This window comes from Aplidium turbinatum, chromosome 5 (assembly GCF_918807975.1).
Source record: "Aplidium turbinatum chromosome 5, kaAplTurb1.1, whole genome shotgun sequence".
NCBI lineage: Eukaryota > Metazoa > Chordata > Ascidiacea > Aplousobranchia > Polyclinidae > Aplidium > Aplidium turbinatum.
Window position 1 is genome coordinate 912,900 of NC_137476.1, and position 13,516 is coordinate 926,415.

The following is a 13,516-nucleotide window of genomic DNA, read 5'->3' on the forward strand; positions in this document are numbered from 1 at the left end:
TAAACGTTTAATTGGAGGTCTTTATGGCTAGCGTGGAAGCTACACCGTTCTGGTTAGCGAAGCGTTACTGCTGCTCGCTGTGCTAGTGAGTAATCAGCCTTGTGCTGATAGCCGGGAAGAACGCCTTTCTTCACATATACTCTCGATGTTGACTTTTACCGCCTTATTGGCTTATTTAATGTTATGTGTTTGTACGATAAAGCCTCAAATAAGCTAAATGTTGGCTTTGACCACAGTATGTTGGCTTTGTGAGCCTAAATCAAACCTAAAGTACTGGTAAGCCTCTGGATTTCTCCCAGAACTGTGTAGCCTATCATTTCGTCAATGTAATCTGTAGATAATTTTGCTGATATCACAAAAGCTTGCTAGGTTAAAGCTATCGCCGATTTAAAATCAGTTGCTGGTAGCCTACTTGATAACCATGCCTTCATTTAAGGCTACCGTACTACATTGGCTACACAGCATCTGGTAGGCCAACGGTTGATTAGAAATGACCAAACACACTGAGTAGCGTACTCCCCGGCCTCTGCTTTAAAATCTTAATAATCGTATGCAAGCTGAGTTATTTAGCGTACCGTAAAGTCAACTAAGCCATCAGTACACCATCAGTAGGCTACGAAAAGTCAAACTGATCGATGAGACTTCAATGAAAAGAAAATCAAGTGTGTTCGGATGGACATGTTTAGTAGGGTGGAGTGAAACATAGGTTAAAAATGAAAGTTGATAGAATCAATCTGTAATAGTTACTAAAAGTTGTGATGTGGTAAATGTATTCACATGCTGAAATATTTTTGATTTTGATCAACGTTTACGTCTGCCGCAAGTCCATTGAAGTTTTCACTGGTATTTTGGAGCTATGACGTCATCACAATTAGCAGATCGTCACTTTTATCTAACTTCTACCTTCGGTACTTCTATCTAACAATATCAGAGTTGTAAATTACACATAAATCGTTGCAATGCAGTGGAAAATACGTCTTTTAGAACGCTTGTTGCATGTATATGATCAACTGATAAGAAAAAACACGGATTTTAAGCTATTTTCTTCAAATTTCTGTTCCTTTCACAAGTTCATCACCACAGTTTAAGCAAGTATGTGCAATGAAGGTAAAGCAAACTACAGTAGAAAAGTGTTTTTCTTAATATGACAATATTGAGATTTCGGTTGCCTGTTTACTTTTGATCCCATATAAATATTGTAAACGCTTTTTAAATTATCAGCTTATACAGTACATGGGCGTTGGCAGAAATATTGCAGGGTGTTCACGAAATTATGGCCAAGTTATCTGTCTCCGTATTGTGACATGGATTGTCGCGCAATCGTGACGTCATCATTGCGATGCACTGTCACGCTTGAGCGACAATCTCTCGTCATTCTTTTTCTAATTTTCTAACTTGTGTTTTCCAAACGTGCTTCGTCTTCCTTTTACGATGTGTGAACCTAACGGACGGACGTAATTAAGAGTGTGAAGTGACTATTCCACAACACAATTGAAGATCATAAGACTAATTGCACAAAGGTTGAGATGTGCCCTGGTGACGATGATGACAGTCTAGAACAACTCATTGCCTCTGCACCGTCGTTGTATGTTTTGCAGAAGCGTGTGGCCTATAGGGCAGCGTTTGTTCAGTTTCTGTTCTGCAAAATCAAAGGACGCGAGTTTCGTAAGCCGAAGTTAGATGTCGATTATCTTAACTGGTCATTGGAATTAGTTGTTAAATTTGTTCAAAATAAAGTGTATGGGTCTGCTGTGGAATTGATGACTGAAGAATCGCCAGAAGCCTTGGATGAGGCGATCAAAAAGCTAAGCAAAAGGAGTAGCGTACGTAATAAACAGTGGTTGGGTGATTTGAGATCATTACGTAGGTTTAGACCATGCGTAGATGAAAAGGGTCTGTTAAGAATTGAAGGAAGATTGAGTAATGCACCGGTTTTGTCTGAAGATAGAAAACATCCGATTATCTTGCCAACAAAGCATGCGCTCACGCGGCTGGTTGTGTTATGGTATCACAGCCGAAATGGTCATGTTGGTGTACAACATTCGCTGCTTTGTACAAGGCAGAGGTTTTGGATCATCAAAGGTGCATGTGCGGTCAAAAAATACTTAAAAGAATGTGCGAGGTGTGCGTTGGAGAAAGCGAAGCCCATAAGGCAGCTCATGTCAGATCTCCCAGTAGCTCGTACTGCTACATGTGATAAAGCCTTTGACATCTGTGGCATGGACTACTTGGGGCCAATTGAATTCGTTCAAGGGAGAAGTACACGTAAGGCGTGGGGATTGTTGTTTACTTGCATGGCTTCAAGGGCAATACATGTCGAACTTGTCACTTCGCTGTCATTGAATGAGTTTATATTGGCATTTAGCAGGTTCACTGACGTAAGAGGCTCCGTGACGAAATTGTTCTCTGATAACGGGTCTACGTTTCAAGGGGCAGCTAACCTTTTGCCAGAGTTGCTTGAGTCTTGCGAGTGGTCGAACTCTCTACGTGAAAGAGGTGTTAAGTTTGAAAGGATCCCGCCATATGCCCCATCGCAAGGTGGCACTTGGGAATCCATGGTCAAGCAGTTTAAGCTAATTTTCACAAGAACTGTGCACGAGTTGGCACGTAAGCCAAGCTATGTTGAATTGCTGACGTTTTCCTCGAGCGCCGTTAGGATTGTCAACGAAAGACCATTAGTATCGTTAAGTGATGACCCTGACGATTTTGCGGTGATAACACCTGCGTCATTGCTTACACCCGCCTTCGGCCGTTATGTGCCTTTGGGGGATCCTCAACCCAGGGACCTTCTGAGGCGTGATTACCGGTTTTTACAAGGGCTCTCTGATAAGTTTTGGGGTCACTGGACAGATTTCTACCTACCTCAGCTGCAGGGTCGGGGAAAATGGAGAGACATCTGTCGCAATTTAGAACCCGGAGACTTGGTCCTGGTATGGGATATGAACGATCGGCCTAAACGAGGGGACTACCGAGTCGGCAGAGTGGTTGAAATTTTACCGCAGCATCGAAAAGGTAAAGAGTTTGTGAGAAGGGTGAGGGTGGCTGTGGTAGCATGGGACACTAACACAAAGAAGTCGCACGTTGAAACCGTGCTTCGTGATATTTCTTGCGTTGCTCCGGTAGAGGGCGCGCGGGCACGCACTGCTGTGCTCGTTCCAGTTGGTTCGGGCCCCCCGGATGGACGTTAAGGAACGTCACTCATAGAAAATGTGTTCACTTTTTTTATTAATGTTTAATTGTTTATGACTTGTGTGATGTATGATGCTTATGTTGGCTGTTTACAAATTAAATAGATACAGTCTGGCTGGAACGTATGTATTTATCAAGTACATATTGTCACTTTGAGTTACGCCAATATCGCTTACAGCAAATTTGCTTGTGATACCTGTGACTAAGCTGAGCATCTTATTCATTCTTTCACATTTAATTTAGTATCTTCATATGACAACTTTGTTTTGTATAACTTTAGGTGTATGGTGTGTTAGTACTGTAATGTCGTGTGAGCATGGTCCGTTTTAAATACCTTCAGACAGCAGTATGGGACTACAGGTTCATCTACATGACTATGTATGTTATTTATACGACAATATTATGCGGTATTGCTATTATGTTTAATGCGTGTTAGGTATGGCCAATGATGAGTAATTTCGTTTAGGCAAAAATAATCTTCTGGAAGATGGATATTGTAATATTCATCTTGGAGGCTGCTATGTTCACGAAATTATGGCCAAGTTATCTGTCTCCGTATTGTGACATGGATTGTCGCGCAATCGTGACGTCATCATTGCGATGCACTGTCACGCTTGAGCGACAATCTCTCGTCATTCTTTTTCTAATTTTCTAACTTGTGTTTTCCAAACGTGCTTCGTCTTCCTTTTACGATGTGTGAACCTAACGGACGGACGTAATTAAGAGTGTGAAGTGACTATTCCACATCACAATTGAACCCGTCTCTTGTTAACAATATACCATCAATCTTCACTCAACACATGTGGAACTTGAGTCGAAAGTTAGGAAGAAGACAGGTTGGATAGCAGCTCATATACATAGCGGTTATCAAAAAGAAAGAACACAGGGGGAGGGGGCAAACATCTTTTAAGCCAAATTTCATCTTGTGAGCTACAACGAGTGCAACGTAGCTAAGTGTATTGATGAAATGTAACGTAAATTTGGACGGCACGAGCGAAAACGTTACAATTAAAGATATTTCCAAGGCATACTTAGCGATAGTTTCCGAAAGCGCGAAAAAATAGTCCTGGAAAAATGTTGGTTTACTTCGAAGAAAATTGGATGAAAAAGATATTATCGCCCAAAGGTAAGAAACATTTTTGAAAGTATCGTTTTCATAAGGAAAGAAACGTTTATAAAACCCAAATCCAGGGGGACAAGTGCCCCTCTCTGCCGACTCCCATGAGTTTAAATCTCATTAAGCACTCCATTTGCCAAAAACTCTCGTTTTGTATTGAATACAGGCATTTCTAATTTTGACTGCAGTCTACTTCGAATAAATCCGTCCCGTTGTTTCTGCCCACACACCGCAGATGCTGCTTCAATAACGAGGGGCAAGGCCACCTTCCATGGCTTGCGTGTGACACGGATAGCTAGGAAATTCAAGCTCTGGAGCTGCAGCATCTTGAATGAAGGACATTAACTGACTGTCCGGTATGTCTCGAGTTAGTGGTGGTTCATATCTCTCTGTATGCTGCCAATCAATCAGTTCAAAGTATTCGTTTGCTTCAAAGATCAAGAGTGGAACTTTAAAGAGACGAATGGAATCTCCATGACCTTGTTTTCTGGAAAGTATCCTTCTCAGTGCTAATTTTCTGTTGTACAGACGTTCATCTACCAACATCCACAGCAATAGGTTCTCTTGGTGAGCAAAAAAGGCATTTCGGTTGATACCAGGGACAACTATTGCTTTTAGTTCAGCGCTAAGACAGCGCGACTTTTTAACTACGTGAAACAAAGTGTTTAGCTCCTTTACAGTAAGTAGTACAGGAAGGTTGCGTTTTCACTGCAAACCACGTTGGAGCGTATAACTTGGCAATGTAGGCTACTCCACCAAAAGTTTCCTTGCTTCAGTTGTCCCATTAGGTCATGACGATGTCGCCGCCAATGTGCGGGTTCAACTATGGCAGGAGAGACTGGCAGCCGGACCGACATTGGCCAATATGGAGCTCACACCCATGGAGAGCCTTCCTCCCAGAAAACGTGAACCGTGGAAGTATTGGCGATGCCTCAACCGCTTAAGAACTGGTATTGGCAGGTGTAAAACCTTGATGAGACACTGGGGGTATTCCATGGGGAGCACAAGTTGCAAATGCGGACAGGAGCAAACGATGCAACATCTACTCGAATGCCCTGACCTAAAAGCAAGGTGCTCTGCACAGGATTTGGCCGAGTTCAACGATAGAGCAAGAGCCTGCGTGATGCTCTGGGCTACGGCCGTGTGATACACGATGAAGAAGACCAACGCTCTCAGATTTTACAGGGATTGTTTCGTGAAACATAAAGCTTCAAAATGCGATTGGTTGTTGTCAGCCATCTGGAGTGATTCATCTTTCTTGGATTACAATAGGCAAGCTTGGCATCACAACGCCCTGAGCTAATTGCTTTACAGATGCCATACAAGTAGGCTACAGTAGGCTACTGCTGGTCTGTGCTTAAGCTCACGTCAATTGAAGGCAGTTGAATATCAACAGCCTCAAACTCTGTGACTGGTAAACTGTCACAGTCTTCAAGTTTTTTACCAATGGAGCCAGAAAAACTTAGTGGACCAGATGTAACTCCATCAAGATAATGCATCAAGTGTCTCAGTGGTAATTCATTAAAATGCAACAGACATACAAACCGCTGCAATGGCTTTTTCAGGCCCTTTTTAAGAATTGCATATTTCCGATTATGTTGCTTAAATGGACTAATTGAATCGTAAGAAATATCCTCTATGACGTCACATGCGATGGTTTTGTTGCGGAAAAAAATCTGAAGCAAATTGTGATATTTAATCAGCACATCCCTTGTAATCTTGAACTTGCTTGCGGCAGACGAAAACTTTATTTTAAAACGCTGAAATTTTCAAAGCTTAATAGTCAAGCCACACTACAACTTTTAATCGCTATTACAGAGCAAAAATCAAAATTTTCTTTTTTCACTCCACCCTAATGTTTAGGCTAGCCTACATAATTAAGCATACTTAGTGCATTATTGCATACTTATAGCAACATTTTATCTACTTTATCAAACGCTTTTAAATCCGCTTCAAGCAACTCAAGAGATGTAGCCTAAGATGTGGTGAAGTAGCCTGTTGCACGGCTGCTGAAACTTTTCCTGTCACGTTACGATATCCTGTTAGCCTACGTCAGTGCTTCTCAACCCCTAGATCGCGACCCAAAACTGGGTCGCCGTTTCATTTGGCTGGGTCGCTGTAAGATGTGGTGATAAAAGATGATGTCTCTTGAGCAAAGTTAAAACTGCCTATCACTATTTTAGTTTTCGTAGTTTTCACTATTTAAACTACACCGCAGGTTTCACCCGACGATTTTGCCACACGCATTTTGGATGAAGTGTACACAAAGCACACCCTAGAATAGGGAATTGTAATAATTAATTGCTTCAAAAACCACACCAAAAATTGATCTTCGGACAAGAAGATTTTAATGCAGAATACAGACATCTGTTGTACTTCTCTGATGTGAGATGGTTATCTCGTGGCAAAGAAGCATAGCTTGGCAGAAAAGTTTGCTAAACAAAAGTGGCTTTTGTTTGTGGCGTATCTTCTGATATATTTTCGAATTGTTTATTATTCTTGCACACATTAGAATATGTTAGGTTTTACACACCAATTATCTCGAAAACCATATTACAATGGGGCACATTTTTTTGTCAGGAGATGCATGAAGTCTTTAAACGTAGAAAAATGCAAAAAAGTCATTTTCGGCAACATGGCGGATATTAGGTTTGCCAAAATCACAGCAGAGCTACAGAAACCAACAAACATAAAGGAATTGAAAAGAGGTCATAGCACGAGTAGGGCTTTGTGTACAAGTGACAAAACACTGTGTGGTTACCAAGTCCTGCTGCAATAATTACAAACTACTCACAGCCGCAGAGAGGAAGATGACTCGGTGCAATGCACTAACACAAGGCAATAAATAACGCAAAACTAATGTTACCAAAGTGTATCATTCCTTCCTTATAAATTAACACTTAGCAATAGAAATAAGACATGGCATTCCACCATACGTAGACCTACACGATATCGTGTAAAAAACATTACAGCTAAAGAGGTCACGTAATAATGGTTTTATTAAAATTAAGGTCAGAAGTACATACGACTAACAAATTGTTGTGTTTTCAAAATCATAATAATAATGTTATGGTTTTATTTATTGTCGCTCTACAACAGCTAAGGTCTTTTAGCGACAGGGCTCATTTTTAATTTATATCAGGTTTACGATGTTATCACATTATCACCCGACTCATTCTCACTGCGCTATGCAGGATAGAACACAATCGGTACCGTTTTTAAAGTCTTCGGTTTGACCCGACCTGGAATCGATCTCAGATTTACCAGCACCAGAGTCGAAGGCGAAACCACTCGGCCACTGAGCTGGTTTTCAAAATCATGTAACGAGTCATACTTGAAACCTCCAAAGTAACCTCGAAACGAGAAGCGCTGATTAACAAAAGCATGCGGATGAATACAGAGCAAAAGTGAAGACCTGAGGGGAACGAAAGCAAGTTACATAATTTCAACGCAAATATACCAAAATACACAACACCTTGCCATTAGCCTTATGACCACCCAGTGGTTACGCGCTCGACTCAAGATCACGCGGTGCTGGTTCGACTCTCGGGGTATGCGTTTGAGCAACGCATTCTAAAAACTGCCCTCCATTCAGCGGCAACTAGTGGATGGGATAATTCTCTGGCAACAGCATATTAACCACCGGAAACTCAAGGTAAGGAGTGTGCTATGAAGTATTCGGAAACATGATTTCATTTGCTAGTCATTAGGCTATGCATGTGTCGGCGTGGCTATTGCTGGAGTAAGTTGCTTCCTTATGAAGTACCTTTTTTCGATCGGCGAGAACAAAGACAAAGCGTTTTTGTCTGGCATTCATGAAGACATTTTCGTTTTTATTTTCATGTTACTTCGGTATGCAACAGAAGAGTTTGTTCCCATTTCCTTACGGAGCGTCATTTTTAACGAGTCAAGATCTCTTTCACGCTGTTTTTCCTGGGCGAGAAAACAAAGACTTATCGCGGATTATCTACTTACCGCCAGCGACTTCCCCACTAAGCGACTCTCCAGAAAGGAGCCGGGAATAACTGCTAGACGCAAAACTTAATGCACACTAACACTTGGTTAGAAATAAATAAAATCCGCACTTGACAAGTTAAAGTTAAAATAAAGAATTGGTCGCAGTAATGCAATATCTCGCGGACCCTTGAGCATTGCAATTGGCACCCCAGGGGAACCACTGCTTACCACTGCTTTAAAGTAATAGCCCGTTGCTGAAGACGCTGAGCTGTTAGGACTGGTAGATTATTTTTTGGCTAGAAGATCAAAACTAGTGGTTTAAGATCCGTAATAAAGTAAACTTCCTACCGTGCAGGTATTGGTGAAACTTTGTTACCCCATATCACTTCTCGTTCAATTTGTGAGTACCTCTTCTGCGTTTCACTTAAAGTTTTCGATGCATGGGCGAGTGGACGTTCCACCCCATCGTGCTTCTGCATCAAACTTGCTCCTATTCCGTACTGGGATGCATCGGTGGCTAGTATGAGTGGTTTGCTCTCATCCTAGTGACTTAACGTGGTTGCATTGACCACGTCCTCCTTTAGTTGTTGAAAAGCGAGTTTGCAATGTTGCGTCCACCTGAACACTGCTCCTTTTTTCAACAACGAATTTAAAGGTTTCTGACGAAAACTGATTTTAAGTGACTTTATCGGCACAGATGATGACAAATTGTCAACATGGCATTCCTTTTCTATTTTTCTTCACAAATGCGCCGCTCTGAAAGTGAAGTTGTCTTTTTAAATAATTTGATGTTGATAAAACTTTCAAATCAAAACAATCATTATTTGCTGGCAATCTAACTCGCTTTAGTCGGAAAGTTATTCACTAAATGCACGTGCAGCTTTCTTACAAACCGCCGGTTTTTCACATGTGATAATAGTTAGCTACTACATAGTTATTTTAAATTCCAAACTCTCTATTTTCAAGACTATCTCATATTGTTGACGTTTTGTCAACATATGTGGCGATTAACCTTAGAACTCCCAATTCATATAATTTCATATTCATATATCTCTGGCATTAGCTTGGTTACAACACACAAGCCAGATAAATTTTCTTGTTAATATTTGCAAAATAACGTTATCTTTATCTACCGTCAATTAACCGGTACGGTCGTTCGAAGTACAGTATGACGATTTTCCTGTAGTTCTAGTGTTACGTCTAATTCTACATTGATGGTTTGTAACAAAAAAGCCAACATCAAGGTTTGTAAGGTCAGGCCCAACAATTCCAAAGGATCTGAATTGCGGACACAAAAGAAGAAACTTACTTACACAGTTCAATAAAGTGTCACGTGAATCAAAAGAAATGATGATGACACTTTGCCGTATGTAGATCTACGTCCCTGTATCTAGTTGTCTGAAATTATTCCCAAAACACAAAACCGACTGTTTGTTTAAATTGTTTAATTTTACCTAATTTATTTTTTAAAACAATGAACAGACATAATTAAACGACAACAATACATGTAACCATGGCCACCTGGAAATGCGGCCTGATTTGTCACATTTTGCAGATTTTGATTACACCTACTGCTGGTGCTTGACTGACATTTTTTGAGATGTTTTTACTTTTTGCGGTTTCCTAATGACAAAAATCTTTTTTGTTGCCTTGGGGAAGCAGTAGCAAATGAGAAAAAGTAAGTTAAAAAACGCAAAATCAGACTGTTATTGAAAATTAACAATCTGACTAAAATTTACAAAATGAAATTTTCTTTGTTTTTCAACATGTGAGGATGTTAAAACTTATTGTGTCATCTGGGAAAAAGAATAAAGAAAGCGTAAAAATCCAATTTTTAGAAAAATTTATTTAAACGTTCGCCCAAAGTTAGAAGAATGTGGAAGTTTCTGCAAAATGTGACAAATCAGGCCGTATCTTTAGGTGGCCATGATGTAACATTATGAAAACAATAAGCGAACGTTGTTCGGTTACTCATATAGCTCTTTTCAATCGTATAAAAAATAGTAGCCTATAGAAGAAACACTAAAAAATCATGCAGTATCACAAGCAAAATTGTGGTCTATTCTGAACATTTGAGAAACTATTTAACTTGCTCACACAAAATGATAACGGAAAGATTACGCAGCACAACAGGTCAAATATTTGAGAGGTAAAATTAATTATTGTTTAGAGAAGGACTCAAGCAGATTGGACAGAAGCACAACGCAAGATGGTGGCACAAACAAAGCAAAAGTGTGAGAACAAGAACACGTGAAAGTTAATCAAAGATAGTTAAAAGATAGGAAGCTCCACCAGCATATAATTGCCTGGAGCCCTGGGTTAAACGATTGGATTATCAATGCCCCGTGAATCTTGGTGTCCAACTCGGATACTGGTGTCCAACTCGGACAAACAATTGCGAACAATCAGGAAAGACTTCAACGAAGGTTTACAATTTGAACACGATTGGCAGTTTCTAGTATGATGTTTAGTTGCACTGTTTTTACTAAAATTAGCTAAAAACAGTTGCACTGTTTTTTACTAAAATTAGCTACATTCAAACGCTCACCCACTCTCGTCGCCAAATGTCGCGTGGTCACACCAATGTATGACGATCTCGCATCATGCGAGCAAGTGAACTTATACACGACGTTTGAACATAAGCGGAAAGAAGTTTTAGACTTCAACAGAAAATTGTAACCAGGTTTAAATGTTTCATAGACGGAAAAATCTTAACGTTAAATTTAACATGTTAAGTAGTATCTGAAATGTTTAGCATTAACAATGTTTTTTCTGTAATATTTTATGATTCTTTAAAATTTCTTTTGCAATATTTTCTTTTATAAGCTTGAAAAGGGATATATGACTAGCCGAAAACGTTTGTTTGTTGTTTTTATAATGTTAAATGTAGTGTTGTTGCTTAGTTATATTCATTTACTGTTGAAAAAAGTAACCTACATTAAGTAAGGACACATTGACGCTACTACGGATGCACTGCAAATAATGGCATCTGTGTTTAAGGATGGATTAATTATTAAAAAGTTGTTGCAAATCCAAAATGGCGTTTAATGTTCCATTCAAAGTGTTGGAGGAAATATTTTCGTATCTACCCCACAATCAACGTCTACTTCATTAGTTATAATGCCTATTGTATTCACAAAACATGTAAAAGTATTTGTTTTTTAAAAGTTTTTAAATTTATTGTTTAATTGATTTTTAATCTGACATTAAGCAAACATTTTAGGCTTATCAATAACCTTTAAACCTTGCTTGTGGTTTGTATTTAAACTCATGACCACTCACATCGTCACAGAAAAAAGTATCAAATGAATATTTTCTTTATTTCAATTTACTTTTCATTGAAATTGAAGACAAGATTAATACTTTCCTATTGCAGAACTGAACACAAGCAATGCACAATATTACTGAATACATTATGATATGATAAACCGTTGGTAGAGAGTTCGCTTTGTTGTACCACAGACCTACAAAACAAAGTAGCCTAACTTCAATGGGTTTAACTTATTATTACAAAAAGAAGTAGAACATAAAAATTATTTGATCATAAACTGAAACGCTTTCGACAATTACTTGTGTCCTCATCACAAATAATATTATTTATATCTGTAATATACATAAAAATATGTATATTGCAGAATCTGCAACAAATGCAGATACAAATCATTTCTGATGGGAACACAAGTAATTGTCGAAAACTTTTCAGTTTAAATTTATTTATGTTCCGTTTCTTAGTGTAATAAAACATTATGACGTGTATGATATTTTTAATATTAACATGAGCCCAACAAAAACAATAGAACATAACACAATTTCAATATCAAGGTAGCAAGATGCACTTAAACTCCATTGGGAGGAATGCTAAGGCAATCAACGTATCTAACAAACATGTATGGCTCTACTGTACATTGTACAACTTGTTTTTCAAATAAGCGTTTCAAGAAAGATAAAAGTAAGACGAGTGTCAGCATAAAACAGCCAAATATTTTCAGAATTTACTTTTTGCTATATTACTGCAGTCCCATCTTAATTTTTGAGGAAGCACAAGGTCATGTGATCTTTACTAATTGAATTAACATGCTAGTCGATAGTCTGAGATGTTGTGTTATTATCTTTTTTCTTCCATGTGTTGAGCATCGGATACAATGTCCACGATTATAAACAAATCTCACAGCATTTTTATATTTTGATTTTTTCATCATCGTCTAGTTTTTATCTAACTGGAAGTAATTTCAGCTCGTTTGTATTGCATCGTTTTTATTATTTGACGCTTGTATTGTCAAATATTAGCTCAGTAAAGATTACAGTCAGCAAGTCGGTATCAGTCCATTAACAATAAAGTTACTGAATGATTGCAATACACAGACAGGAAAGGCATTTACGGAGTAACAACTGAGAGGTGAAAATTTATGAAGTTTGCAATAGCAACGTTGTTCTAATTTTGTAAAATAGAAAAAAAAATTTACAAAAAAATAAAAATGTTGTTGAGACGCTTGTACTTCAAAGTACCAAATCGTCCTGCTAAACAATAAGAGACTGCAATGCTTCTCAACTGGTTTGTTGCTTGCCACCACAAGGAACTGGGGCAAATTGTGTAAATGCATTTGTTTCTTGTGGGCTGAAATGAAGCAGCAACTATTGCAAGGCTGGCGCTCTTTGCTGGATACTGTAATTTACATTTGTTCTATCACTCAGTGTTTCCTAAGCTACATTTAATCTATCAAATGTCTCGGGGTTAAAGTTAAATTGAGTTAAGTTAAAGTTAAGTTGGTTTAAGTTAATCTTGTCTAATGCAAATAAACGTTGATAATAAAAAAAGAAATATATCTCGCTGATTTTCATACAATGCTGATGTATAATTTTTGCCTAGTATCTCGTTGTATGATTAGTGTAGTACAGTATCTCGTCTAGCATGTCAATAGTATCTAGAAAGTATGGAACTGCAAAACCACCCCCTCAAAAACGACACCTTATTAAATTGAACTAAGCGAAACTAATCATTATATTGGCTGCCAATCCAGAGATGCGCCTTTGCGAGGTGAGAAGCAAACATTTTCATTACAGCGATGCTTAAAATTTATTTACGCTTAATTAAAATGTTTGTTTCGGAGTGTTCGGTTTGTTTGTTTCACGATACAATGGTTTGCATCCACGGATCGTTCTTTGTATATTGCAAGTATGAAGGAGTTTGCTGTTATGATAACTGTGAAATAGTTGTGCTGCAATGCTTGAGGTTACAATCTCCGTTCATACGCT

General features: G+C 38.7%; 1 protein-coding gene across 1 annotated transcript; it reads left to right on the forward strand.

The window, feature by feature from the left end:
- Positions 1 to 1,526: 1,526 nt before the first annotated feature.
- Positions 1,527 to 3,188, forward strand: LOC145770153 (uncharacterized). Its single transcript, XM_082581741.1, has one exon. It carries the CDS (start codon positions 1,527 to 1,529, stop codon positions 3,186 to 3,188), a length of 1,662 nt encoding a protein of 553 aa, XP_082437867.1.
- The last annotated feature ends 10,328 nt before the right edge of the window (positions 3,189 to 13,516 follow it).